General features: G+C 38.6%; 1 protein-coding gene across 1 annotated transcript in view; it reads left to right on the top strand.

The window, feature by feature from the left end:
- The window catches only part of PRKD3 (protein kinase D3), a 118,096-nt gene that overhangs the window by 43,227 nt on the left and 47,200 nt on the right, over window positions 1-27,669 (top strand). Inside the window, exons 2-6 of the mRNA XM_006839364.1 lie at window positions 6,680-6,818; window positions 10,869-11,000; window positions 13,665-13,822; window positions 21,994-22,186; window positions 26,909-26,986. Of these exons, the coding sequence (XP_006839427.1) occupies window positions 6,680-6,818; window positions 10,869-11,000; window positions 13,665-13,822; window positions 21,994-22,186; window positions 26,909-26,986 (700 nt within the window). The remainder of the gene's footprint in view (window positions 1-6,679; window positions 6,819-10,868; window positions 11,001-13,664; window positions 13,823-21,993; window positions 22,187-26,908; window positions 26,987-27,669) is intronic.

Here is a 27,669-nt window from a genome sequence, read left to right as displayed (position 1 = left end):
ATTTGAAAGTTTACAAAGCAACTCATTTTCCTTTAACAATGGAAAATTGATTCTTTTGTTCTGAGAGAACTGAACTTGAAGCGCTTCATACAGGCTTTGATCTTTCCCCTCAAAGGCTACAATTTTCTGCCCAAGTGCTATTTATCTGGCTTGGTGTCCAGCTGTTATTTAGTAAGCAGCTTACACATCACTGGACTGGTGTTTTTCTCTAACCCCTGAACAAAGATAGGCACCTTATGATGTATTCCCATTAACAGTGATGGATTTTACCTGAGCTCTGTGCTGCTGGAAAACAGCAACTGAGCAACTGAAAACACAGCTTCTAGAAAACTTAATCAACTAAAAGAAAGAAAGTGGTTTTTGTTCTTCATCCTACTGAAGTCTGGTGTAGGAGAACAAGCCATTATCTTGGTAAAAATAACGTGGTACCATGAGACCTCCTCATCTAACTTCAGAAGGAGAGAGAAGAAGTGGCAGTCAGGCATACCTCCACCCTCCCAACTGTCCCAGTCCATTCTCTGTTTCTCTGCTGAGTGTAAATAATTTGTTGCTATGGCCACACAGAATTCACAGACTATACTCAGTGATCTGATCATGGGGTTTATTAGGGAAGTTTTTATTTTGTTAAGTGCCACAGAGTTGGTTCTGACTCATAGCAATCCTGAATAGGGTTTCTGAGGAGCAGCTGGTGAGTTTGAACCACTGACCTTGTGGTTCAAACCAACCTTGAGGGCCAGTGTTTATCGTACAGCGCCACACCAGAACTCCATTAGGGAAGTAACAGGGTACAATTCAAGATCAGGAAGGACTCAGGATACAGATTTCTGATCAAGACAGCTTCTCATCTATGCCTGCATGCAGGCTTCTCTCTTGGCCCCTTGGCCTGACCTCTGCCCTACTCGGACAAGTGTTATAAATTCTTTAGCTCCATCAGTGAGTTGCCAGAGGCACCTTACTCAGCCTCCTACCCAAAGACGCTCAGCACTCTCACTCCATGTGTCGACAACCCCACTTTATAGCTGCCTTACTTTGTGGGTTGTGAAGTCTACATGCCATCTCCTGCCAGTCTCCAACTTATGTTGCTGCCATTTCTCTGCCGTGCTTGCCACCTCTTCTTGCCATCTTAATGCCTTCTCCGTTGTTATAGCTCTGTCTCCTGGGTCTAGAAGGGTCTCAAAAGATACACTCTACTCCTGGTTCTTCTTTGGTGTTAGTGAGGTCCCCTCTCTGCATTGTTATTAGTTCTCTGTAAGTGTAGCGAGATGGCATCACTAAGCACATCTGCTTATTAGAGTTCCATATACCTAATTTGCATGGTCCCATCCAGCCATAACTTGCAGGCTATTCAGTCCCTTCTGTGAGCTACAAACACTTTATTTGCATGCTGGTGGTATGGTGGGTTAAGCATTTGATTGCTGTCCACAAGGTCAGCAGTTCAAACCTACCAGCTGCTCTATGAGAGAAATAACAGGCTATCTGCTCCCATAAAGATTTACAGTCTCCGAACCCCAAAGGAGCAATTCCCCACTGTTCTATAAGGTCACTATGAGATGAAATTGACTCAGTGTTTGAGTTTTGGGGGAGGTTTTAGATGCCATCAAGTATGCTGTAACTCATTGACCCAATGTACAACAAAATAAAACCCTTCCTGGTCCTCCATCCTCCTATGTTGGAGCCCATTGTTGCCACCTCAGTGTCAGTTCATCTCGTTCCTCTTTTTCACTGACTCTTCACTTTACCAGGCATGATATCCATCTCCAGGGACTGACTGGTCCCTCCTGATAGCATGCCCAAAGTACATAAGACAATGTCTCTCCATCCTCATGTCTTTAAGGAGCATTCCATTTGTACCTTTTCCAAGGAAGGTTTGTTCCATCTTCTGGAAATCCATGGTATATTCAGTATTCTTTACCAGCAACATAATTCAAATCCATCAATTTTTCTTTTGTCTTCCTTATTCACTTTCCACCTTTCACATCAGAGGTGATTGAAAATACCGTTTCTTGGGTCAGGCACACCTTAGTCCTGAAAGAGACATCTTTGCTCTTTAATACTTTCAAGAGGTCTTTTACTGCACACTTGCTCAGTTTAATTGTTTGATTTCTTGATTGCTGCTTCTGTAGGTGTTGACTGTAGATCTGAGTAAAAATTAAATCCTTGGTAACTTCAGTCTGTTTTCCATTTATCATGATGTTGCTTATTGCCCCAGTTCTGAGAATTTTTGTTTTATTTATGTTGAGGTGTTATCCATACTGAAGGCTATAGTTTTTAAATCTTCTTCAGTAAGTGCTTCAAGCCCTCTTTACTGTCAGCAAACAAGGTTATGTCTTTCGTATAGTATAGGTTGTTAATGAGTCTTCCTCAAAACCACACTGTTAATGTCACATTCTTCTCTGTACAGTCCCATTTTTTCATATTATTTGTTGAGCATACTGAGTGAATAAGTATGTTGAAAGGATACATCCGTAACAAACACCTTTCCTGATTTTAAACTATTCAGTATCCCCTGTACTATTGGAATGAGTGCTTTCTGATTTCTTCTATCTTCTGCAATTTGAAATTGATCAAACATGCAATTAAGAAGCGTTAATTACTGGTGATTGGAATGTGAAGTTGTAAACAAAGAGAAAAAATTGGTAATTGGAAAGTAATGCCTTGGTGATAGAATTTTGCGAGATCAACAACTTACTCATTTTTTCAGCAATATAAATAGCGACTAAATACATGTTGTTAAGTGCCATTGAGTCGGTACCCTCTCATAGTGATCTTATATACAACAGAATGAAACAATACCCAGTCCTGTGCCAACATTATAGTCATTGCTACACTTGAGCCCACTGTTGCTGCTGCTGTACCAGTCCATCTCATTGGGGATCTTCTTCTTTTTTGCTGACCTTCTACTCTACCAAACATGATTACATTTTCCAGGGACTGGTCCCTCATGATAGTATGTATGAAGCATATGAAAGATGAAGTCTGGCCATCCTGACTTCTAAGGAGCATTCTGGCTGTACTTTTTGCAACACAAATTTGTTCTTTTAGCAGTCTGTAGTACTTTTATCTGTCAATGTATGCTTGAGTCATTTTTGTATTAGTAAAACTTTACTTGCATGGGATATCAAAGAGATTGTCCAATGATTTCCGCATTCCATTGGGTCACCTCTCTTTGGAATGGACACTAATACGGATCTCTTCCAGTCAGTTGGCCAGATGGTTGTCTTCCAAATTTCTTGGCAGAGATGGGTGAGTGCCTCCTGTGCAGCCTCACTTTCTAGAAAGATTTCAATTTTTATTCCATCAATTTGTGGTGCCTTGTTCTTTGCCAGTCCCTTCAATACACCTTGGACTTCTTCCTTCAGTATCATTGGCTCTTGATCATATGCTACCTCTTGAAATGGTTGAACAGCAACCGTTTCCTTTTGGCATATTGACTCTGTATTCCTTCCATCTTCTTTTGATGCTTTCTTCATCATTCAATAATTTTCCCAAAGAATCCTTCAGTAACAAAAGTCGAGGCTTAAATTTTTTCTTCATTTCCCCCAGCTTGAGAAATGCTGAGTGTGTTCTTCCTTTTTGGTTTTCTGACTCTAGATCTTTGCACATTTTGTTGTAATATTTGCTTTATCTTCTCAAGTTGATCATTGCATCTCAATGTAAATAAAATAAAAATCCTCACCACTGGACCAATAAACAACATTCTTAACAATGGCGAAAAGATTGAACTTGTCAAGGACTTCATTCTTCTTGGATCAACTATCAACACTCATGGAAGCAGCAGTCAGGAAATCAAATGACATATTCCATTAGGTAAATCTGCTGCACAAGACCTTTTTAAAGTAAGTGTTAAAGAGCAAAGATATCAGCTTGAAGACTAAGGTGCCCCTGACCCAAGCCATGGTATTTTCAGTAACCTCATATGCATGCAAAAGCTGGACAGTGAATAAGGAAGACCATAGAAGAATTGATGCTTTCGAGTTATGGTGTTGGAGGAGAATATTGAAAGTGCCATGGGCTGCCTAAAGAACCATCAGATCTGTATTAGAAGAAGTGTAGCCAGAGCGCTCCTTAGAGGCCAGGATGGCCAAAAGTTGTCTCTCATACTTCAGACATATTGTCAGGATGGACCAGTCACTGGAGAAGGATATCATGTTTGGTAAGGTTGTTGTTGTTGTTGTTACGTGCCATCGAGTCGGTTCTGACCCATAGCGACCCTGTACAGGGTTTCCGAGGGTCAGAAAAAAAAGAGGAAGACCCCCAACAAGATGGATTGGCAAAACGGCAGCATCAGTGGACTCAAGCATGGCAACAATAGTGAGGTTGGCTCAGGATTGGGCACTGTTTCATTCTGCTGTGCATAATAAGGTCACTATGAGTTGGTACCAACTCGAAGGCACCTAACAACAAGTACTTTCAATCTTCTCCTCCAATACCTTAACTCAAATGCATCAGTTTGTCTATAGCCCTCTTTACTCATTGTCCAACTTTCACATGCATACGAGGTTATTGAAAATACCATGAGTTGTATTAGGAGCTCCTTAGTCCTCAAATTACCATCTTTGCTCTTGAACACTTTAAAAAGGTCTACACAGCATATTTGCTTAATACAAAATATAATTTGATTTTTTTGACTGCTGCTTCAATGAGTGTTGATGGTGGAGCTGAGCAAAATGAAGTTTTTGACAGCGTTAATCTTTTCTCCATTTATCTTGATGTTATTTATTGGTCCGGTGGTGACGATTTTTCCTTTCTTTAAATTGAGGTGCAAGCCATAGTGAAAGCTGTAGCCTTTGATCTTCATCAGTAAGTATTTTAAATCCTCTTTGCTTTCAGCAAGCAAGATTATATCATCTGCATATCACAGGTTGTTAATGAGTCTTACTCCATTGTTCTTCTTCATATAATTCAGCTGCTCAATTATACAGCTTGAATAAGTATGATGAAAGAATACTTACTGACTCACATGCTTCCTAATTTTAAATTATTCACTGTTCCCTTGTTCTATTGAGACAACTGCCTCTTGGTATATGTGCAGGTTCTGCATAAGCACAATTAAGTGTTCTGGAATACTTATTCTCCACAATGCTGTCCATAGCTTCTCATGATCCACACAATTGAAACCCTTTGCATAGTAAATAAAGCACAGGTAAACATCTTTCTGTTGTTTGCTTTCAGACAAGATCCATCTGATGTGAGCAATGATAGTACCTCATTCCATATCCTATTCTGAATCCGGCTTGAACCTCTTTAAGTCTTCTGTCAGTGCATGGTTGCAACCATTTTTTAATTATCTTGAGCAGAATTTTGCTTGCATGGAATATTAATGATATTGTCCGATATTTCTGTATTCCGCGGGGTCCCTTTCTTTGGAATGGGTACAAATCTGGATCTATTCCAATCAGTTGGCAAGGTTGCTGTCTTCGAAGTTTCATGGCATAGATAGGTGAGCGCCTCTAAGTGCTTCATCAGTTTGTTGAAAGATTTCAGTTTGTATTCCATCCGTTCTCAGAGCCTTCTTCTTTATCAATGCCTACAGTGTATCATGTACTTTTTCCTTCGGTATTGGTTCTTGATCATACGGTTCTTTGAAACGGTTGAACATCAACCATTGATTTTTGGTACAGTGACTCTGTGTATTTCTTCAATCTTCTTTTGTTGCTTTCTGCATTATTCATATTTTGCCCATAGAAACCTTCAGTATTGCAAATCAAGGCTTGAATTTTTTCTTCAGTACTCTCAGCTTGAGAAATGTTGGGTGTGTTCTTCCTTTTTGTTTTTCTAGTACCAGATCTTTGCTTATCTCATTACAATATTTGACTTTGTCTCTCTGAGATGCCCTTTGAAATTTTCTATTCATCTCATTTATCTCCTCATTTCTTCCATTTGCTTTAGCATTTCTACACTGGAGACTAAGTGTCCGTCTCCTCTGACATCCATTTTGATCTTTTTCTTCTTTGTTGTCTTCTTAATGACCCTTTCCTTTCTTGCTATATGATGTTCTTGATGTCATCCCACAACTCATCTGTTCTTTAGTTATTAGTGTCTAATTCATCCAAGTGTGTTCTTGAGATGATCTCTAAATTCAGGTGGGATATGTTCAAAGTCATATTTTTGGATTTGTTTTAATTTTCTTCAGCTTCAATGTGAACTTGCATATGAGCAGTTGATAGTCTGTTCCACAGTCTTCCCCTGGCCTTGTTTTGACTGATGATATAGAGTGTGTTCAAGATTTCTTCTCTATCAATCACTGAGTACAGAAAATACAACTCTCACTAATGGCAGAAACAGATATTTAAAAATAATCATTGATTATATTTTTTAATTTACCTATAAAAAATTTTAGTTTTTGAACTTTAAAGTTCACTAAGATGCTTGAGTAATAACATGGTTGATCTTTTCTGTATTTAGGCTTATATCCAAGAATGCTGGTATGGTGCTGCAGGATAAAGCTCTGAAGTGCAAGGTCGATTTGAACCACAAGGTCAGTGGTTCAAACCCACCAGCCACTCCTCGGACATCCTAGACAGAGTTTCTATGAGTCGGAACCAACTCAAAGGCAGTTAACAACAACTGAGAGTATTAGGCTTAAATACTACACTTGAAATTCTTTCATAAGATTGAAATATTACTTTACCAAAATAGAAAGCTATGGTCATACTAATATATGATTATTTTCCTGCAGTTTCCTGAGTGTGGATTTTTTGGCATGTATGATAAAATTCTTCTCTTTCGCCATGACATGAACTCAGAAAATATTTTGCAGTTGATTACCTCAGCAGAGGAAATACATGAAGGAGACCTAGTAGAAGTTGTTCTTTCAGGTAAGTTAGTAGGTTCGTGTATTTTGTTACCTTTTTGCTAAATGTTCTCTGTTCAATTATGTTGGGTTTTTATACTATTTCTAATTACTTCTTTTCATGTATAAGAATAGTTACCCTTTCAGGATAGTTACCACAAATGAAGAAGTACAACAATAGTACTGAATTATTTATTTGAATGTCATTAATCTAAAGGAATTATCGCTTGAACTGAAAAAGGAATGTACTCCCCTTTTCTGAGTCAAACAAAATAATTATACTGAAATTGTATTCCCTTTTCTCCACTTCTGTTAAAAGCATATAAGAAGGGGTGAAAAAAGCATATAAGAAGAGAACTGGGGTTCAGAACAGAGAGTCAGAAAGAATTAATGAAAGTTGTTGTTGTTAAGTGCTGTCCAGTCAGTTCAGACCTTTAGCGACCCTGTATAGAGTTTCTAAGGAACAGCTGGTGAGCTTGAACCAAGAGGAAATTGTGATAATGGTTGTTTCCTTAACATAGTTAATCATCTTTTCCTTTTTGTTGTCATTCATTTTCCTACCTCTCTCTCCTTTTTACTCTCATCCGTTCTTGCCATTCCTTATCCCATGAGTCCCCACTATTTCTAATCTCCTTCAATGGTAAGGAGAGGATTGTTAGTAAGGAGATGTAAAAACGGAATGGGGGTGATGTCTAACCTCCTCTGGTTTCACAAAATGGGAGGCGAATCAAACTCCACATCAGTCCAGTGCTAGTTCCTGTGAGTTCAAGGTTAGACATCCCTCTACCCTTCAACCTTCTTTACCAATTCTGACACCAACCAACCCTTCCATGGCATTCTCTGTGTTTCTGCTGGTTCAATAATTCATTGCACTGGCCATGAACAGCTCAGAGACATTGGGGTTTATTAGAAAAATAACTGGTTACAATTCAGGAACAGGAATGCTCAGGATATAGCATTTGAGTACACTGCTGCCTCTCAGCTGTACTCACAAGCACATCTAGGCCGTCAACCTCATGCCTACTTGGGCAAGTACTACAAAGCTCTTCTAGTTCCTCTTTACCCAGTGGCTCCTTAACCTCTGTCTTACTTGGGCAAGGGTAACTCTGCCAATAAACCTTGGCATGAAGGTGCTCAGCTCTAGCTGTGAGTCAGCGAACTTGTTATTTAGGTTCCATTGAGTTGTTGCAACTCACAGCTACCCTGTACACAACAGAACGAAACAATGCACAGTCCTATGTTAGCCTCACAGTTGTTGTTACACTTGAGCCTGTTGCTACTGCCATAATGCTAATCCATTTCACTGGGGACCTTCCTCTTTTTTTCTAACCTTCCACTTTGCCAAGCATATTATACTTCTCCAGGGACCGATCCCTCCCAATAACATGTCTGAAGTAATCTCCCCATCCTGGCTTCTAACAAGCATTCTGGCTGTACTTCTTCCAACACTGATTTATTTGGTCTTCTGGAAGTCCATGGCACTTTAGTTATTGTTCTCCAGCACTACAGCGCAAATGCATCAATTCTTCTGTGGTCTTCCTTATTCACTGTCCCACTTTCACATGTATATGGGGCAACTGAAAATACCATAGTTACTCCATCCAGAACCTTCTAAGGTGGGACATTCCCACTAGAAAAGACAATCAGACCAGCTTAGAACAGCTAGAGCAGCAGGAAGAACCCAAAACAAAAAAGGCAGTATGATTGGCTACTATAAGAACAAGCAAGTTGTTCACTGGGAACCCATCAAGACAAGCAATCCAGTCCCTTCAGGACAACCCTCCTCCAAGACAAACTCAAAGGGAACACATGAGCAGGCACATAAGCTTGCTGTTGACCACGTTGGTCTACTGGTGAGTGGAAGAGGGAAAGGCAGCAATGAAGAAATGGGCTGAGTTCAACCACGTTCCCTAGACTCCTGTTGACCTGGAGATGAGAGAGAGAAGAGGAAGGGATAGTTGGTCCGAAGTGTGGTGAGACCTGGGGACACCTGAGCCTGGGGACAAGGACATAACTACAGAAGGCTAGAGTTGAGAATGAAGCATCCTGCTGATATGAAGTGAGGGGAGATGCACAAGAACACCCAAACTTGCAGATTATACCCATTTGACCTAGCCTCTATGGCTTGATAATCAGAACTCTACTAGTAGAAGAAGATACCATAGTTTGTGTCAGGCAAACTTGTTGTTGCTAAGTGCTATTGAGCCAGTTCCAACTCAGCTACCCTGTATAGGGTTTCTGAGGAATAGCTGGTGCGTTTGAACCACTGACCTGTTGTCCAAACCCACCCTTCCCCCAACTAAGTGCCTGGAGGCACCCTTCTTCCCGTTCAAGCCTTTTGCCTGAAAGCACTCAGCTTTCGTGCGCCAGGGAATCCCACTTCTCTGCCTCATGCCCTCGGTCTTGCTGCCTCTGCTGCCAGTACTTGTTAGCCATCTCTTGCCAACTCTGGTATCACATCTTAGGGGTGCAGAGGAAATGCTCTTCTCCTGGCTCTTCTCTCCTTATGGTAGTGAGATACCCTCTTCTGTTTCTGTTGTTGTTGTTGTTAAGTGCCGTTGAGTCGGCCGTCGAGTTGGTTTAGCGACCCTGTATAGGGTTTCCGAGGAGCAGCTGATGAGCTTGAACCACCAACCTTGCTGTGCAAATGACTTTGCAGTCTGTGGCATTGAGATGACTTATTTTAAATCCAGTAAGATGGCAAAAGTGACCACTTCCCATGTTAGGGATCCACATACCTTATTTTCATGGTCCCACCCCACATGGGTGCCATATACTCCTATTTACATTGCTCTTGTTAAATGCTGTCAAGTCTATTTTTACACATAGCTACCCTGTATAGAATTTCCAAGGCTGCAGATCTTTGCAGGAACAGAAAGCCTCATCTTTCTACCTCAGAGCGGCTGGTGAGCTCAAACCACCAATTTTGTGGTTCACAGTCTAGTGCTTATCCTACAGCGCCACCTCACTCTGTTTATTTACATTACTAGCAAATTATCCAATCCCCTTGGTGGCCACAAACACCGCACATTTGCATAGCCCCAACCAATAATGTGGTAGGAATTACAAAGACTTTGGCTAGTCTTTGCCATATCAAGTGATTCACTGCACTGCAGGAATATAAAGGGAAAAAGAACACCAGGCAAATACCACAGTAGGCCTGCAGTACCTGGTAGACCTGTATACTTTTTGTTTGGCAGGAGAGGAGAGAGGAAGAATGGACAGAAGGAGACAATCCATTAACCAAGGGTGCAGATTTTACCACCACTTTTGCTTCCTAAACTCTTCTTTGCAGTCTGTTCTTGAAACCCCCACTGTGGCACCTTCCTTATTAACCACCACAGCTCTCATATTTCTGATCCTTCCCATTCATCTATCCGATCATTCATCATTCATCTTCTACACCACCAGCCCAAACATCTGTTCTCTTCCCAATCCTGGCTTTCCTCTTCACTGCTAAGGGACTTCACTCTCTGTGTTTCCTGGAGATCGTGCTGATGTTTGTTCCTTCTTGGCTATGGACCCTGCATCAAACTGCTGGGGCATCCACTGAATGACTTAAAGGTGGACATGAGAGAAAGGCTCTGTGTCTATTTTTATATTCTTAATGAAGGGAGAAGTATCTTTTTCTCTTAACCACTAGGACTATGGAGGACAGACAGAGACCTTACCTTGGGACCCAGAAGCATTGCTATAAATTGAGGTTAAATTCCACAGTATTTTTTTTGTTTTAACTTTAGTGTTCTCCTTCCCAATAAACTGTTTTAATGGGCTTTTAAGTACACCTAACAGTTATTTGTAATCCTGTCACTATAAGAAAGTTCTTTTGAAGACCCAAGTACCTAACCTACAGTCCTAATTTTATAGCTAAAATGATTTACAGCTAATGAACCTTTTTGTCTAGAATTTAAAAATGCACAATATTAAGTGCTGAAAATCATTAATTTTCTGTGGTTAGAGGAAACTTTCAGAAATTTTGTGTATTTAGTGTATTTCCTTTCCCATAAATGAACACTCATAATCTCACTACACTACACATACAAGGTTTGTTTTATTTAATTTCTTTTTTCAAAAGCTTTAGCTACAGTAGAAGACTTCCAGATTCGTCCACATACACTCTATGTACATTCTTACAAAGCTCCTACGTTCTGTGATTATTGTGGTGAGATGCTTTGGGGATTGGTACGTCAGGGACTGAAATGTGAAGGTAAGTAATTAAGAATTTGTGTAATCCTTTGAAATAGGATTTCACGTTTTTCTATTTTTCTTTTATGAAATTAATGTATTCTCTAGTCATCAATATGACAAAATCATTGATCGTGACTTGGTAGTACTTCTACATCAGATCCTGGAGATATGCTGTCAGAAAGATTACAGACTTGGAAACCCTTGTAGCAGTTCTACTTTGTCTTATAGGGTCACCTTGCGTTGGAATCGATTTGATGACACACAACTGCAACAACATGAGTGAAACACTTGGCACAAAGTAAAGTAGTTGTTCAATAAATATTAGCTTACTTAACCATTTTGTAATCTTCAAAAGAAAGTCTGTCTTTCACATATAACTAAATCAGTTATGATTCTTGAGATCCATAAGATCACCATGTTTCTATCTTAAAATTTGAGTTTTATTAGAAAAATATATTTTTAATGAACATTTTCATTATGATTTTGCTATATAGGCATTGGAAGACAAGTTGTAGTACAAATTAACAATATAAAGTTAATTTGTACTAATCTCAAAGTGATTTGTTCTAATCTGAAAACTTTGAACACTTTATATGTCTTGTTGAGCTTGTTCTTTGAACAAGCCACTGTTCAAACGACTGGAACAGAGACAGTTCTTTTACTAGTGTTGGGTTTGATGATCGATCTTTCAGATTTTTGACCTAAGTTTAGAAGCTGGGGAGATATTGGAGACTGGGTGGCATTAAAAATATTTATGAAACAAAGGACTCTGGAAATAGAGTTGATAAAATAAGAATAGTTATCATTTGGGAGGCACATAATATGTTTCAGGTACTGCTAAACCTCTTATTAATCACTATTTCAAACCTGGAAGAAAGGCATTTTACCATTGACGAAACTGGAACTCTGCAAAGGCGATGAGTTATATAATGTGACGTAACTAGTTAAGAGGCAAAGAGTGTTGATCTAGTTTATCATCATCATTGTCATATTGTTGTTATGTGTTGTCGAGTCAGTTGCAACTCATAGTAACCCCATGTAGGGTTTCCAAGGAACGGCTGGTGAGTTTGAACCGCCAACCTTATGGTTCAAACTGACCTTGACTTCCAGTGCTTTATCCCACAGCGTCTTACTATCATCATTGTTGTTGTTGTTAAGTTCCATCGAGTCATAGCGACCCTGAACAGGGTTTCCGAGGCTGTAAATACTATCATCATTGTTAATGTTTATTAAGTATTTACTATATGTCAAATATTATGCTAAGAACTTTATATGAATTAGTCACTTAATTCTTAGAAAAAGCACTGAGATCGTTCTTATCATTCTTGTTTTATTAATTAAGAAATTGGAGAAAAGGAGAGGTTAAAGACTTGTCCCAAGTCACTTAGCTACTAAGTTGTAGAGCCAGGCAGTCTGAGTCCAGGGCCTGTACTATTTCAAGTCACTAAAGAATGCGCTAGGCACTCCACCAGATGGAAAACATACTTTCTTCAAGTCTCACAACAGTGCAATAGGTATTGCTAGCTCTAACGTACACAAAAGAATATGCTTATCTTTTAGTTTATAAATGTTATTGTTAAGTGCCATCAAGTCGGTTCTGAACTTTTCATGAGCAGAAAGCCTCATCTTTCTCCACAGGGCTGCTGGTGGGCTCGAACTACAGACCTTGTGGTTCATAGTCCAGTGCGTATCATATGGAGCCACCACACTCCTAAATATGTTATTAAGTGATGAATTATAAAATGTTAGTTGCTTTTTTCAAAAGCCTCTTCTTGCAGCTAAGTACATTGAAAGTTATCTGGTAGAGGTACTATAATTTACAAGAAGCTGCAGGTTGATGCCTTGGATTAAGAAATTGTTTAATATAGTGCCACAATTAGAATCTGTCATAGTTTCTCTCCAATTACAGAAATAACTAGGCTGTTCACCTGAATTACTTGGGCAATTTTAAAGAATACATGTAAGGGCCCCACCTTAGAATATTGAATTAGAATCTCTGGAGGTAGGACCTAGATACACATCTCTGATTAAAAACAGTTTTTGAAGGTGGGCATATGTAAGCTTTTTTTTAGGGAAAAAAAAAAGAGAGAGAGTATTTTAGGCTTTGGGAGTTATGTGGTCTTTATTGTAGTTACTTTACTCTGCTCTTGTTGCATGAAAGCAGCCCTAAATAATTATAATCAAAGGATCTTGGGTGTGTTCCAATAAAACTTTATGAACACTGAAATTTGTGTTTTATATAATTTTCACATGTCACAGGAGGAATTTGGTTTGTAAGCTTCAGTTTGCTGACCAACACTTTAAACTAATGGTTCTCAAACTTTACTATGTATCATAATCACCTGACAGATTTTTCAAAACATAGATGGCTGGGCCCCATCCTCAGGATTTCTGATGTAGTGGCTCGAGGGTGGAGGCCAGTGATACACTTTTTGAATGAGTTATCAGCTGATGTCTTAGAGGCCACATTACAAGACCCACTGTTGTAAGCTTTCTAAATAAACCTTTGTACACAGTTGCCTATAATTTTTAAATTGGTTAACTTCTACTTAGCCTGTGATCTGAGTTATTCATTGAGGTATTAATGCCAAAGAAAAGAAATTTAATTTAAAAAGCACCTTTTTTTTATGTATCACACTTACATGGTAAACTTGAAAATGTTTACTTTTTGAAATATGTTTAGGCTGTGGATTAAATTATCATAAACGATGTGCCTTCAAGATTCCAAATAACTGTAGTGGAGTAAGAAAGAGACGTCTATCAAATGTATCTTTGCCAGGACCTGGCCTTTCAGTTCCAAGACCGCTTCAGACTGAATGTATAGTCCCTTCCAATGAAGAGGTATGTATTAATAAGATAAAAAAGCACATTTTACTAGTTTTTCCTTCTATTTCTAAAGGGCATATGACAACATCCTAGGTAGTAAGTTATATACTAAAGAATAGGAACTTTTCTACACTTAAGAAACTTAAAATGTAATAGTGGATATGTTGTTGTTGTTATTGTTAGGTGCCATCAAGTCAGTACCAACTCATAGAGACCCTATGCACAATAGAATGAAACACTACCTGGTCCTGGACCAACTTCACAATTGTTGCCATGCTTGAGCCTATTGATGGTGCCACTTTGCTAATCCATCTTGCTGGGGGGCTTCCTCTTTCTCTTTGACCCTCCACCTTACCAAACATGATATCCCTCTCCAGTGACTGGTCCCTTCTGACAATATTTCTGAAGTATGAGAGACAAAGTCTAGCCATCCTGGCCTCCAAAGAGCACTGTGGCTGTACTTCTTCCAACACAGATCTATTTGTTCTTTTGGCAGTCCATGGTAATTTCAGTATTCTCCTCCAACACCATAACTCAAAAGCATCAATTATTCTACAGTCCTCCTTATTCACTGCCCAACTTTTGCATGCCTGTGAGGTTATTGAAAATAAATATTGACCATGGCTTGCGTCAGGCACACCTTGTTAGTCCTCAAGCTGACGTGTTTACTCTTCAACACTTTAAAAAGTCTTGTGTAGCAGATTTGCCTGAGCCCTCAGGACCCCTTCATTTGCTGATGGGGCATAACTCAAAATGAAGGGGGATATATTGTAATAGGAGTTCTGGTAGCATAGTGGTTAAGAATTGGGCTGTGAACCTGAAGGTCAGCAGTTCGAAATTACCAGCTGTTCCATGGGAAAAAAATGAGGCTCTCTGCTCCCGTAAAGATTTACAGCCTCGGAAACTCTGTACAGGGTCGCTATGAGTCAGAATCGACTCGACGGCACTTCACAACAACATATTGTTCTAGTGAGTAAATGTGGCATAAGGGCTTGCCAGTAACAATGAATTGTGTTCTGTATACCCTGGGATCACATTAGTATCGCTTGGGTCTCTGTACTAGTCTTCTAGCCAGGTATCTCAAGCTCCTTCTCGTCTCCTTAATTCATCTTAAATACTGCAGCCAGATCAAATTTGCTAATACACATCTCTGATTCTGTCACTCTTCACTAGAAAACCTTCACATACTCCATGTTTTTGATGAAATGTACTATTCAACAATTCCCTAAACACACCTTTGCTCTTTCCACAGGCTTTTTCCAGATGCAGCTCAAATTGCGTAGTGCTTGTGTACTAGATAGCACTTACTGAGCTTATGATCTTATTTGGAGAAGACAAAGCTCATATCTGTATGTCTCTCTGCACCTAGCCCAGTACCTGATACTTAGTGGGCGAAGAGTGCTGCCGCATAAGGAACTGAAGTGCAGGGCTGTGATAAACATGGAAGAGCATGAGAAAAGATTAGTCATAGACAAGTTAGAGCCCACACTGAACTGCACAAGGGGCTTAGCTGTGATGGAGGACTGTAGAATAGTGGTATCTAGTTTCAGAAACTCTACAAAGGGTGCTACTACACCAACTACCCCCAATCAGGAATTGTTCAATTAGATGAAAATATTATGTTTTAATTTATTAGTTTATATTTAACCTGAAAAAGATGAAAGCCTCTTAGGTAATTGTAAGTGGTGATGTGTTTGAAGTCAAAACTAGTGGGTGGAATGTTTCTTAAGAAGGTTACATGCAGAGGCAGGTGCAGGCCAGGGCATGGTTGCAGTGGTGGCCATGAGGAACGAGCTGTCCTCAGCCACTGTGACCCTTAAAAGAGCCGTGAGTCAGAGGTTCACAGGGAGGCTCTTTTTGCCTCCTTCTTTGCTTTCAGAAGGGTTAAGGGAGGAGACTAGCAAGCTCTCACTCCAGGGTGCCCGCTCTTTGACGTAAACAGATGAAAGTGCAAAGGCATTCAACTGTGTAGATCATAACCAACTATGGATAACATTGCGAAGAATGGGAATTCCAGAACACTTAATTATGCTCACAAGCAACCTGTACACAGATCACAAGGCAGTCGTCATTGAAATATAACAAGGGAATATTGAATGGCTTAAAATCAGGAAAAATATGGTTCGGACTGTATCCTTTCATCATACTTATCCAATCTGTGGAATCCTGGTGTGGCCCTGTAGGATAAACACAGGCCAGTAAATCAGTTTGAACTGCAAGGTCGGTGGTTCAAACTCAGTAGCCTCTCCTTGGAAATCCTATACGGGGTTGTTGACTCGACGGCATTTAACAACATCATTCAATCTCTGTGTTAAGCAAATCTGAGACTGGATTATGTGGTATGATTGGAGAAAGGGTTATTAAACAACCTGAGATATGCAGACTTGAAATATATTGGACTGCCCCGCAATCTAAAGAAAATGAAAATCCTCACAACAGGAGCAGTAAATAATATGACGAACCGAGAAAAGACTGAGTTGTCAATGATTTCATTTTGCTTGGATTCATAACACTCACGGAAGCAGGAGTCAAGATATCAAAACCACTTATTGAAGTAGGCACATCTACTGCAAAAGATCTCTTGACAGTGTTAAAGAGCAAAAATGAGGTTTTGAAATGTGTACCTGACTCAAGCCAACATATTTTCAGTTACCTCATATGCATATGAAAGTTGGACAATGAATAAGGAAGACCTTAGAGAAAATTGAAGCATTTGAATTATGGTGTTGATGAAGAATATTGAAAAGTACCATGGACTGCCAAAAGAAGAAATAAATCTGAATTGGAAGACGTACAGCCAAAATGCTCCTTAGAAGTGGCGGGTCAATGAAAAAGGGAAAGCCCTTCAATGAGACAGATTGACGCAATGGCAGCAACAGTGGTCTCAGCGTTGTGAAGATGGTGCAGGATTGGGTTGTATTTTGTTCGGTTGTACATAGGACGGCACCTAGCAACAACGACAACTTAGTGAAAGTGTGTTGTATATAGTCTACTCCATGTACACTCTATCTTGTCTGTTGGCCAGATTGACACATGATTTGTTGGCTCCCTGAATAATTCTATATTTAATATAGAAGATATACTTCCTTAGGAAAACAAAAACAAAGGTTTTATTTGTCAGTTCAAGCAAGTATGCATTCTCAGAAAGAAAGATGTATAGGGAGAAAGAGATTCTTGAAGGAAAACTAGAAGGAAGGGAGAGTGGGACAAGGGGATACTTTAAAGAAGTGGAAGATAGTAACTGGGAAAGAGCAACCCAGAATCCAAAACCAACCTTAGAGACAAGCTAATTAGTGCCCACATATTAAGGCACTCTGAAGAACAGCATTTCACAATAACAACAACAAGTGCTAATGGTCCAGGGTCTATGTTAAGTGTTTTACTTACCTTTTCCTATGTAATCCTCATGACAGTCCTGCTTTCAGAGATACAGAAACGCTTCTAAGGAGCCAGGAGCATTAAACGTAACTAAATACTTAGATAAGCTGGAAAAAGGCAATGTGATTTTACAACCTTTTAGATCTGACCTTGAGGTTGTCTTTATTTATAACAGTTTCTGTTAAAATGTCAGAGCTCAATATAAAGGGAGTCTCATAAAGAGATGAAAGAACAAAAGACAGACTTCATGACTTCATTGAATTCGACTAAAATGGGACCACTGAGATTGGAATAACAAAAATTGAGTGATGGATATTGGAAGATGAGAGAGCTAAATGTATCTATTCAATACATTTGGGGAAATTCTTGAGGGGTCAAGACAAAATAGAATCAAGCTTGAAAAGTCAATATTTAGGAATTTAAGAAATACCTTTTTAAAAATACCTGTGGCGCTGTGGGTTAATGCGCCAGACTGCAAAGCTGTTTGAATTGCTAGGTTGGTGGTTCAAGTTCACCAGCTGCTCCTCAGAAACCCTATACAGGGTCACTATGGGTTGGAACCGACTCAATGGCACTTAACAACAACAACAACAAACCCTTACTTATTATATATAATTAAATAATACAGTTACAATGTTTTATGAGCAATTACTTTTGCAAATGTTAACTAAACCTAAGCTGTGGAAATAACTCAGACTATTTTTACAAAATTTCTGGCTTCACATTAGTAAGAAAATTAATATTTAAACTTAGTAGTAATTTGTAGGGAAAGTGACCCTTAAGCAAAGTAAGAAAAGAACTGTCACTCAATTATCAGCGGTCCTATTTTAATCAAATTCTTTGGGTAAGTGTATACATTATCTCCCCTCTGCCCTCTAATTTCTGATTAAATCAGATACATTCCCTTCTACCATCCACAACTATCCACACACCTCCCCCTTCAGCCAGTTACCAGTGTGATTGTATTATATATTCACATGTATTGAAATACAAAAGGTTAAGAATCACTGAACTCAGTTTAGAAAACCTAAGTTTAAGTCTGAATTCTAATACTACCACTCAGTAGTACTAATCCCTCTGAGTTTATTTCTTCATATTTAAATCAGGGATAATAATACAGATAGCTTCTTGTACTGGGCATGACTGGAGTCTCCAGGTAGTGCAAACGGTTAACACATTTGGCTGCTAATTGAAAGTCTAGAGATTCTAGTCTACCCACAGGCACCTTAGAAGATTTAGGCCATTGAAAACCCTGGGGGGCACATCTCTACCCTTTGACACAAGTGGGGTTGGTTGCCTTATGTCAGAACATTTGACAACAACCAGTTTTTTTCCTACACATGTCAATGAGGTGGCTGCTAACTGAGTGTGGTTCTCTGCACACGTGTTCTGTATCATGGCCCTAATCTGTAGTGAACAATTTCACCTAGGTTTCACGGTGTAAAAGACGTTATGAAATCCAGGTGCGATTGTTCACTGTTGTTGTTAAGTGCTGTTGAGTCGTTTCCAACCCGTAGCGACCCTGTATAGGGTTTCTAAGGAGCAGCTGGTGAGCTTGAACCACCGACGTTGAAGTTCAAATGACTTTGCAGTCTGACGCATTAGCCTACAGTGCCACACCAGGACTCCCTTGTTGTTGTTGTTGTTAAGTGCTGTTGAGTCGATTCCAACCCATAGCAACCCTGTATAGTGTTTCTGAGGAGCAGCTGGTGAGCTTGAACCACTGACCTTGCAGTTGAAACGACTTTGCAGTCTGGCGCATTAGCCTACCTGCACCACACCAGGACTCCCTAGAGATTAATAAATAAGTATAAATAGCCCGTTTGTACTTTGCCTATGGGGAATCTGCCCCTGCCTTGATCCCATCAGGACTTGACCCAAATGCATAACCAGAAGCCTGGAATGAAAGTTCTGCAGTGCACATGCACAGGAGTATTCTATATACTTGATGATGACTGACTAAATCAGTCATATTCCATCTTGTTTATTTTAACCTTGAAACAAACTGAAAGTACTAGCTAGATTCTGGAGCAAGAGAAGCAGTAGTTGAGTCATTGTTTGAATAGGGCGCCTATCAGAGGAAAGGCCTAAAATGCTTCTTTCTGGTTCCTGTTGGCTTCTTTTGTAGTTTTGCAACATCACAGTGGAGTTCCTTTTTCCTTTGTTCCATGTAAGGCCACATGGAGGAAGGGTCAGGCAGCCTTAGTGGACACTTGCACAGCTGACACATACAAGGTTTTTGCCCTCTGGACTGTTCTTTTCTTAGTTCGTTGCTTAAAAAAAAAAAAAATGGCAACATCTTAGTAAGAAACTAAGATGTAGTTGTGTTCTTTTTTGTGTTCTTTTTTAGTGCTCTCCTGTATTCGTATTCATTTTTCTTCTCTATTTTTCTCCTACTTTCTTGGTCTGTTTTCTTTTTCTCTCTACCCCTTCTCCTTTATACTTCTATTTTTCTTGGTTCTTTCTGTGTTGCTTTGCTTCCATTGATTGATGTCAAATGATTCAACTTGTGGTTACTTAGGGAAGACATCATCTCAGGACCTAAGTTCTTTAAGTGAAGATGCAAACAGCTACAACAGAATACATCTAGGTTCCTGTTGTTAGGTGCTGTCTAGTTGGTTCTGACTCATAGCAAACTTGTACAGGGTTTCCAAGGAGTTACTGGTGGAATTGAATGGCCGAGCAATGGCTAGCAGTCCAGTGCTTATCTTACAGCTCCACACCAGGTAGTAGTTAGGTATTTAGATTTTGTGCTTGAGCACATGAACTATATTCATATTATATCACTAATACAGGCATGCCTCATTTTATTGTGCTTCACTTCATTTGCACTTCGTAGATAACTACAGTTCTGTATAAATTGGAGGTTTGCAGCAGACTTGCTTCTGGCAAGAATATCATTCATGCCATTTTCCCAACAGCATGTGCTTACTTTGTGTCTCTTAAGGAGCTCTGGTAGCGTAGTGGTTACGAATTGGGCTGTGAACCACAAGGTCAGCAGTTTGAAACTACCAACTGTTCTACGGGAGAAAGATGAGGTTTTCTGCTCCCATATAGATTTACAGCCTCAGAAACCCTGTACAGGGTTGCTGTTGTCAGAACCGACTCCACGGCACATAACAACAACTTTGTGTCTCTATGTCACATTTTGGTAATTTTCAAAATATTTCAGACTCTTTATTAATGCTATTGCATACTTTAAAAGAGTAGACATAGCTTTTCAATGCATTGTTGTTAAGTACAGTCCAGTCAGTTTTGACTCACAGGAATCCTATATAGGGTTTCCAAGGAGCAGCTGGTAAGTTTGAATGACCTTGCCATTAGCAATACAGCGTGTATCCTACAGTGCCACCGTATCAGTACTCATTTTTTTGCACTAGGAAACCAAAATATGTGGGAGTCACTTTATTACGATATTTGCTTCGTTGCAGTGGTCTGTAACCAAACCCACAACATCTCTAAGGTATGCATGTACATTGTATAATTCCAAGCATATATAATCAGTGACTATCTGTGAAATGAGTCACATTACAGTGACTTTATAATTTAGTTTAATTATTCTCTTTATAAGAAAGAGCCAGGACTCCTGGTAGCGTGGTAGATTATAAACTGGGCTGCTAACCTCAAGGTCAGCAGTTCAAACCTACCAGTTGCTCCTCAGGAGAAGATAAGGCTTTCTGCTCCTGTAAAGATTTACAGCCTCAAAAACCCTATACAGAATGACTTTGAGTTGAAACTGACTCAACAGCACACAACCCCCACCATAGAAAGGGCATCTTTTTTTTTAAACCTACTTTTCCCTCAGTTTACAAAAAGTTTTTCATTGATGTTTGCTTTAAATTTCTTACATGTCATGTGTGTGAGAGGTAGGAAGATAATTTAAAATATCAACCCTAAAACCAAACCCACTGCTATCTAGTGATTCTGACTCTTAGCGACCTTATAGGAAAGAGTAGAACTGTTCTTAAAGGCTTTTAAGGGTGTAAATCTTTGTGTGCCTCATCTTTCTCCCTAGGAGTGTACCTAGTAGGTTAGAACTGCTGACCTTTGGATAGCAGCCCAGTGCTTAAACCACCATGCCACCAAGGCTCCTTAAAATACCAAGATCCTTCTTAAAGCATAATTACTAGAGATAAAGTTATTCGTTTATAATAACTGGTATACAAACATAAATTATGTAGCTATTATTGTATCATCAATTGAAATTTTTACATTTATATTTTAGTCTTTGTTAAAATAATATTGAAAAACTAAACTTGTCTCAAAATATGGATAGCAGTATTGTTTCCTAGATTTTATGTACTTATGATTAATTCCTTGATCAGGTTTTGAAGGGATTTGAACATTCTGTTATGAATTAATTTTAGTTGTTGCATTTTAAATTTTAAATGGTATCTGTGTCTGGCAGACAGATTGACCAGTGAATGTTTGTATGAAAGTATTGTAGGTTGATGTTGTTGTTAAGTGCTGTCAAGTCAGTTCTGACTCATAGCGACCCTGTATAGGGTTTCTGAAGAGCAGCTGGTGGGTTTGAACCGCTGACCTTGTGGTTCGCATCGAGTACTGATGCTACAGCACCCTACTAGGATTCCCATAGGATGAAAATATCTTAGTGATTTTAAAACATATTCTATACTGTTCTTGTTTAAGGCTTTTTATAAGTTAAGTTTCCATAGGAAACTGCTGATACCCATCCCATTTTTAGATTTTTGGCTCTATAATTCCAGATAAATGACTCTTGTGACCAAGCCCTGTTCCCAATACTTTGACTTTAATATTGACTTACGTTTATGAAAATTATGTTTTAGTCACATGTTCACCAAGAGCCAAGTAAGAGAATTCCTTCTTGGAGTGGTCGCCCTATCTGGATGGAAAAGATGGTGATGTGCAGAGTAAAAGTTCCACACACATTTGCTGTTCACTCTTACACCCGTCCCACAATATGTCAGTTCTGCAAGCGGTTATTGAAAGGCCTCTTTCGTCAAGGAATGCAGTGTAAAGGTAGGATTGGAGCTTTTCCTTAAATAAAATTCATATCTACTTTTGTTAGAAATGTAGGTTTAGAATATTGTATTTCAGAAGTTTTAGCCAAATAAATTTTATTATAGTGTTTAATTTACAAAAAAGGTGTGTTGTTGCTAAGGGCTAACAAGTCAGTTCCCACTCACAGTGACGTTGTACAGGGTTTCCGAGGAGCAGCTGGTCGGTTTGAACTACTATTTTTGCTGTTCAAACCGACGTTACAGTCCAGTGCTTTATCCTGCTGTGCCACACCAGGACTCAACTAGTAAAATCTGTAGTATGTACTATGTGCCAAGCACTATGTTAAAAAACAAACAACAAAGCTTTAATCTTCACAACAGCAACAGGGGAAATAGACTTTTGTAGTAGTAATAGCAGTAGTTTTCTATTTTATAGTAGATAGAGAATAGAGAGATTAAGTAACACTTAAACTCACAAAACTGATTTGTGTTTGAGACATGACTGCTTAACTTGCCAATAACGAAAAGCAAGTAAGCAACTAAGCTGATGTTTGAGCTCATTGTTGTTGTTGTTAAATGCCATCAAGTCGGTTCTGATTCATAGTGACCTTGTAAAGGGTTTCCAACGAGTGGCTGGTGGTTTGAACCACTAACTTGCTATTAGCAGTTCAGTGCTTATCCTACAGCGCCACACCAGGAGCTTAAGTCTTCTAATTTCATAGCTGTCCATTACCCACAATAGAAATAACACTTTGCTCTTTTCTTATGCATTCAAACACACACACACAAATTATGCTAAAAGGGTTTTATTATCAATGTAATTATGTAGCTAGTAGACCTATATAAAAGCAATTATTCTAGAGCATATTCACAGTGAAATATACTGCAGCAGAAACCATGGAATTCTATAAGGAACCCAGTACACTTACATATATACCAGTACTAATCAGACATACTAGCAAAGGATTCTAACCAGCTTTTTTTATTCCTAGAGTCATTGAATACATGCTTTTCTTATGTAATATTTTAAGCTTTTAAAAGATGATTTCATCTTTTTGTCTCATATCTTTCTTCCAATAATACTGTGCAATAGAGTATTCATAGCCATTGAGCCAAAATAGGATATATATAGTCTTAACTATAATCTTATGTATTTTATCATGTGATTAATTTATTATAACTGTTCTCACTCTAGTACTTTTTATGTTATGGATGTATTTCTGGAATTGAGTTATCAGATTATCTTAATAAAACATTAGATTAGAGGGTTTTGCAGCAATAAATCTTTATATACAACCCAGAATAGGATAATTAATTGTAAAATTTAATTTTTGTATAATAGAATAGAAAATTTTCTTGACAGTATCTGACAGCATATGAGAACAATGAACAGGTTGTACGTTTGTTGTCAGCTACAAGGGGGCTTCAAAAATTTGTGGAAAAATTCCATTCTCTTTTCATTCCATTTTTACCTGAACTTTTTGAAGCACCCTCATATTTAATGATAAGGCATAACTGAATGAATGTTAAAATCATATTTCACCAGCTTACTTTAGGATATAAGTTAACACATAAATTAATACTTAAAATATCATCATAAAAGTATATTGGCAAGCAGCCACTAAAGAAATACTGTGGGAGAGAACATTAATAACAGATGTACAAATTCTAACCAACAGATAATCTTTATAAAGGGTAGTAAATGTTGTTAAGGAGCTCTGGTAGTGTAGTGATTACAAGTCAGGCTACTAACTTCAAGGTCAGCAGTTCGAAACTACCAGCCATTTGATAGGAGAAAGATGAGGCTTTCTGCTTCCATAATGATTTACAACTGTAGAGACTCTTTGCAGGGTTACTATGAGTTGGGACCAACTCCACAGGCACATAACCAACCAACAACCAAATGTTATTAAGTGCCATTGAGTCAATTCTGACTCATAGCGATTCTGTACAGAGTTTCCGAGGAACAGCTGGTATTTGAACTGCTGACCTCCTTGTGGTTCACGGTCTAGTGCTGTTCCTACACCAGGTAGTAAATAGTTCTGTTCTATTGAACAGAAAGAAAAACAGTCTAAAACCATATACAGAAAAGTACAACATTTTATAGAGGAACTAAAATAAATACATATATTAATGAATTTTTAAGCAAAGCCAGTTTACTCTAATTCTTAAGGTTCCAGTAGAATAATGTCTTGTGCTTATATTAGATCATACTCGTATTTCTTGTATGGTAGTGGTAGTTGTGTACCACCATGACGGTCCCTACTCTTAGCGACCCTGTACAAGTTTTCCAAGGCTATAAATCTTAAGAAGAATAGGAAGTCTCATCTGTCTCCCATGGAGTGACTAGCTAGATTCAAACAACTGACCTTGCAGTTAATGGCCCAGCTCACAATCTCCTATGCTACAATGGCTCCTTATTTCTTTCATATGTAGGTAAGCGTTTTCAGTCATCAATCAAAAACTAATCACTTATTTCAGTAAGTCCTGTGCTGTTACCATATCAGTTGATACATGAAAAATGAAATAGTCATCATTTTCATTCACTTGTCAGCTGTGAAAGAATAAAGAAAAGAAATAATTAGGTAACACAAAACAGTTACACTGAATCATTTAAGAATATATACAATTCCAAGAACAACTACTTATTCATTTTTAATTCATCTGTGTATTTTCTACTTTATGCAACAGAAACTTCAAGGTAACTTGAAAGCATATGTAAGATGCAAGCTAGCATGCATGACTAAAGTGCAGACATGGGTAAATCAAGACTAGAAATGTCTGCCATTAGAGCCTTTGTACTTACTGCAGGCAGACACAGTTAGGCTCTAAATTTCTAACTGATCAAAGGAAGCCCTAGATTTTTCACAATTTTTGAAGCTCATTTAGATTAAAAACAAATATCAATTATAAAGTACTATGCTAGATACTAATGTTATTTTGTTATTAAGTGCTGTGAAGTCATTTCTGACTCATAATGACCCTGTTGTATAGGGTTTCCAAGACTGTAAATCTTTGTGGGAGTGGAAAGCTTCATCTTTCTCGCATCGAGCAGTTGGTGAGCTCAAGCCACCAACTTTGTGGTTCAAAGTCTAGTGCTTATCCTCCAGATCCACCATGCTCCCATAAGATATTAACATCATGTGTGAATTTTCCTTGTGGCTTCTCATTTAAGAGGACATTGTCCTACAAAGCAAAATTTTATAATATACCAAATTATTAATTTCCTGGTGCTTTTTTCATGATTTTCAATATGTGCTTTCTTCATAAGATTTCCTTGACTCATAAGTGTTAAAAAGATATATATTCTAAGTCAGGACTCAGTTATTTTGACCCAGTCATTGCTGGTAGATTCATTTCAACGTGGTATTAGACAATAGTTACAGCAGTATGTCTCTATTTTAGTATCACTTGAAGGGCTTATTAAAACATAGTTTTTCGGGCCCACTCCCAGAATTTCTGTTATATGGGTTGGTACCTAAAGTAAACATTTCTAATGGGTTCCCAAGTAAGATTGATGCTGCTGGTCTGAGGATTACACTTTGATAACCACTGAGTTATATAATAGTTTTGAACCAATTGTACCTGATACTGATCTGCAAGGCAATTAACTCCAGGGTTCTTAACAGATTGAAGAGAACCATTATGTAAAAATAAGATACCTTGTACTTGAGAAGCTCAGTCAGTCATCACAGGGATGGATAGATGTGAAAGCCTTTATTGGCTTCCTAATAAATGTATGTTGAATCACAATCTGTTTTCTGCATATGCATCAGGTCTTAATACTTAGAAATTGAAAGTTTGAATTTGAGATATGTTAAATTGATATTTAATCTGCCTAAAGGGCAACATTTTCCTAAGGACAAAGTTGAGAAGGGATGGGAAGGTAAGTAGAATGCAAATAGGAACCACAGGGAGGATGCAGAGTAACTTGTTGCAGGGGAGGGACTGTAATCATTGAGATGAAACAGAGTGTATGATGTATTGAAGGTAAAACTGATGATCTTGTCTGTAATTCTTAACTCAACAGTGAAAAGTTAAGAAAAAGAAATATAACCAGCCTGAGAATGTGGGGGCTGTGTAGGATAAGCAGAGGACTGTGATCCACATGTTTGGTGGTTCACAAGGATGAGGCTTTCTGATCCCACAAATATACGCAGTCTCAGAAACCCTATACAGGGTCACTATGAGTCCTAACTGACTTGATGACACTTAACAGCACTAACAACAAGAAACTCCCAAGGCGGCTATGGAAAGATGAGTAAGTTAAGAGTGGGAAACATGAACACTTAGCCACTTTATGGCTCATTTTGTTCTTGTTAAGTTCTATCCAGTTGGTTGCAGCTCTTGGCGACCCTATAGAGGGTTTCTAAGGAACTGCTGGCGGATTTGAACCTCCAACCTTGCAGTTAGCCCAGTTTTATCCTACAGCACCGCACCAGTACCTCAGTTTGAGACATAATGTTATACAAATGGTACTGTCTTATTTTACAGAAGAAGTAGTTGAAACCTGGCGGGGGAGGGTTAAGTGACTTTGGAAGGGTAAAACAACTATGAATTTGAGCAGAGCTTGAGACCAGACCTTTATTCTAAGAGCCGACTTCTTAATAAAGGAAGATTTTATCATCATCTTCATCATAAATAATAGTAATTTAAAGAAAGACTATATATAACATTGCCTAACTTTTTGTAAAAATCAGTATTTTTGCAATGTTAATATTTTTACATTATTTTATTTTAGACTGCAAATTCAACTGCCATAAACGCTGTGCATCTAAAGTACCAAGAGACTGCCTTGGAGAGGTTACTTTCAATGGCGGTAAGAGTCTTTTTTTTTAAATTACTATAAAAGATCAGAGAAGATCACAATTTCTTTGTATATTATCTTTATATATAAAATATTTGCATATTTTACTTTTTTTCTTCAGTAATGTTTCCTTTCTAATTCAGTAATCAAGCAAAATATAGAGATTGGTGATGATAAACTTTGAAACATTTTTATTGTGGGAACATGTATCTAATACATATATAACAAAAATATGTTTATCAATAATTGTCTTAGTTATCTGTTGTCATCAGGTGCCCTGAGTCCATTCCCAGTCATAGCAACGTTGTGCCATCCTGCGCCATCTAGTGGCTACTGTAGCAGAAATACCACAAGTGGATGGCTTTAACAAAGTTTTATTCCGTCACAGTTTGGGAGGCTAGAAGTCCGAATTCAGAGCACCAGCTCTGGACATAGGTCCTTGTCTCCTTTCAGTAACTGTAGGCTCAGCATTCCTTGGAGATCTCCATGCATCTTGACATCAGTCTTTCCCTGGATCTAGGAAGTTCACAGTACAGGGACCTTAGGTCCTAAGGACATACTGCACTCCTAGCTCTTTTATCTTGGTAGTAGTAGATCCCTCTCTGTCTGCTCACTTCTCTCTCCTTTTATAGCTTAAAAGAGATGAACTCAAAATACAGCTTAATCCTATTGATTGTATCTAGCTTCATTAACAC

The sequence above is a fragment of the Chrysochloris asiatica genome, unplaced genomic scaffold (assembly GCF_000296735.1).
Source record: "Chrysochloris asiatica unplaced genomic scaffold, ChrAsi1.0 scaffold00024, whole genome shotgun sequence".
NCBI lineage: Eukaryota > Metazoa > Chordata > Mammalia > Afrosoricida > Chrysochloridae > Chrysochloris > Chrysochloris asiatica.
The sequence above is the reverse complement of the archived record's forward strand: the minus strand, read 5'-3'. Positions and strand labels throughout refer to the sequence as shown.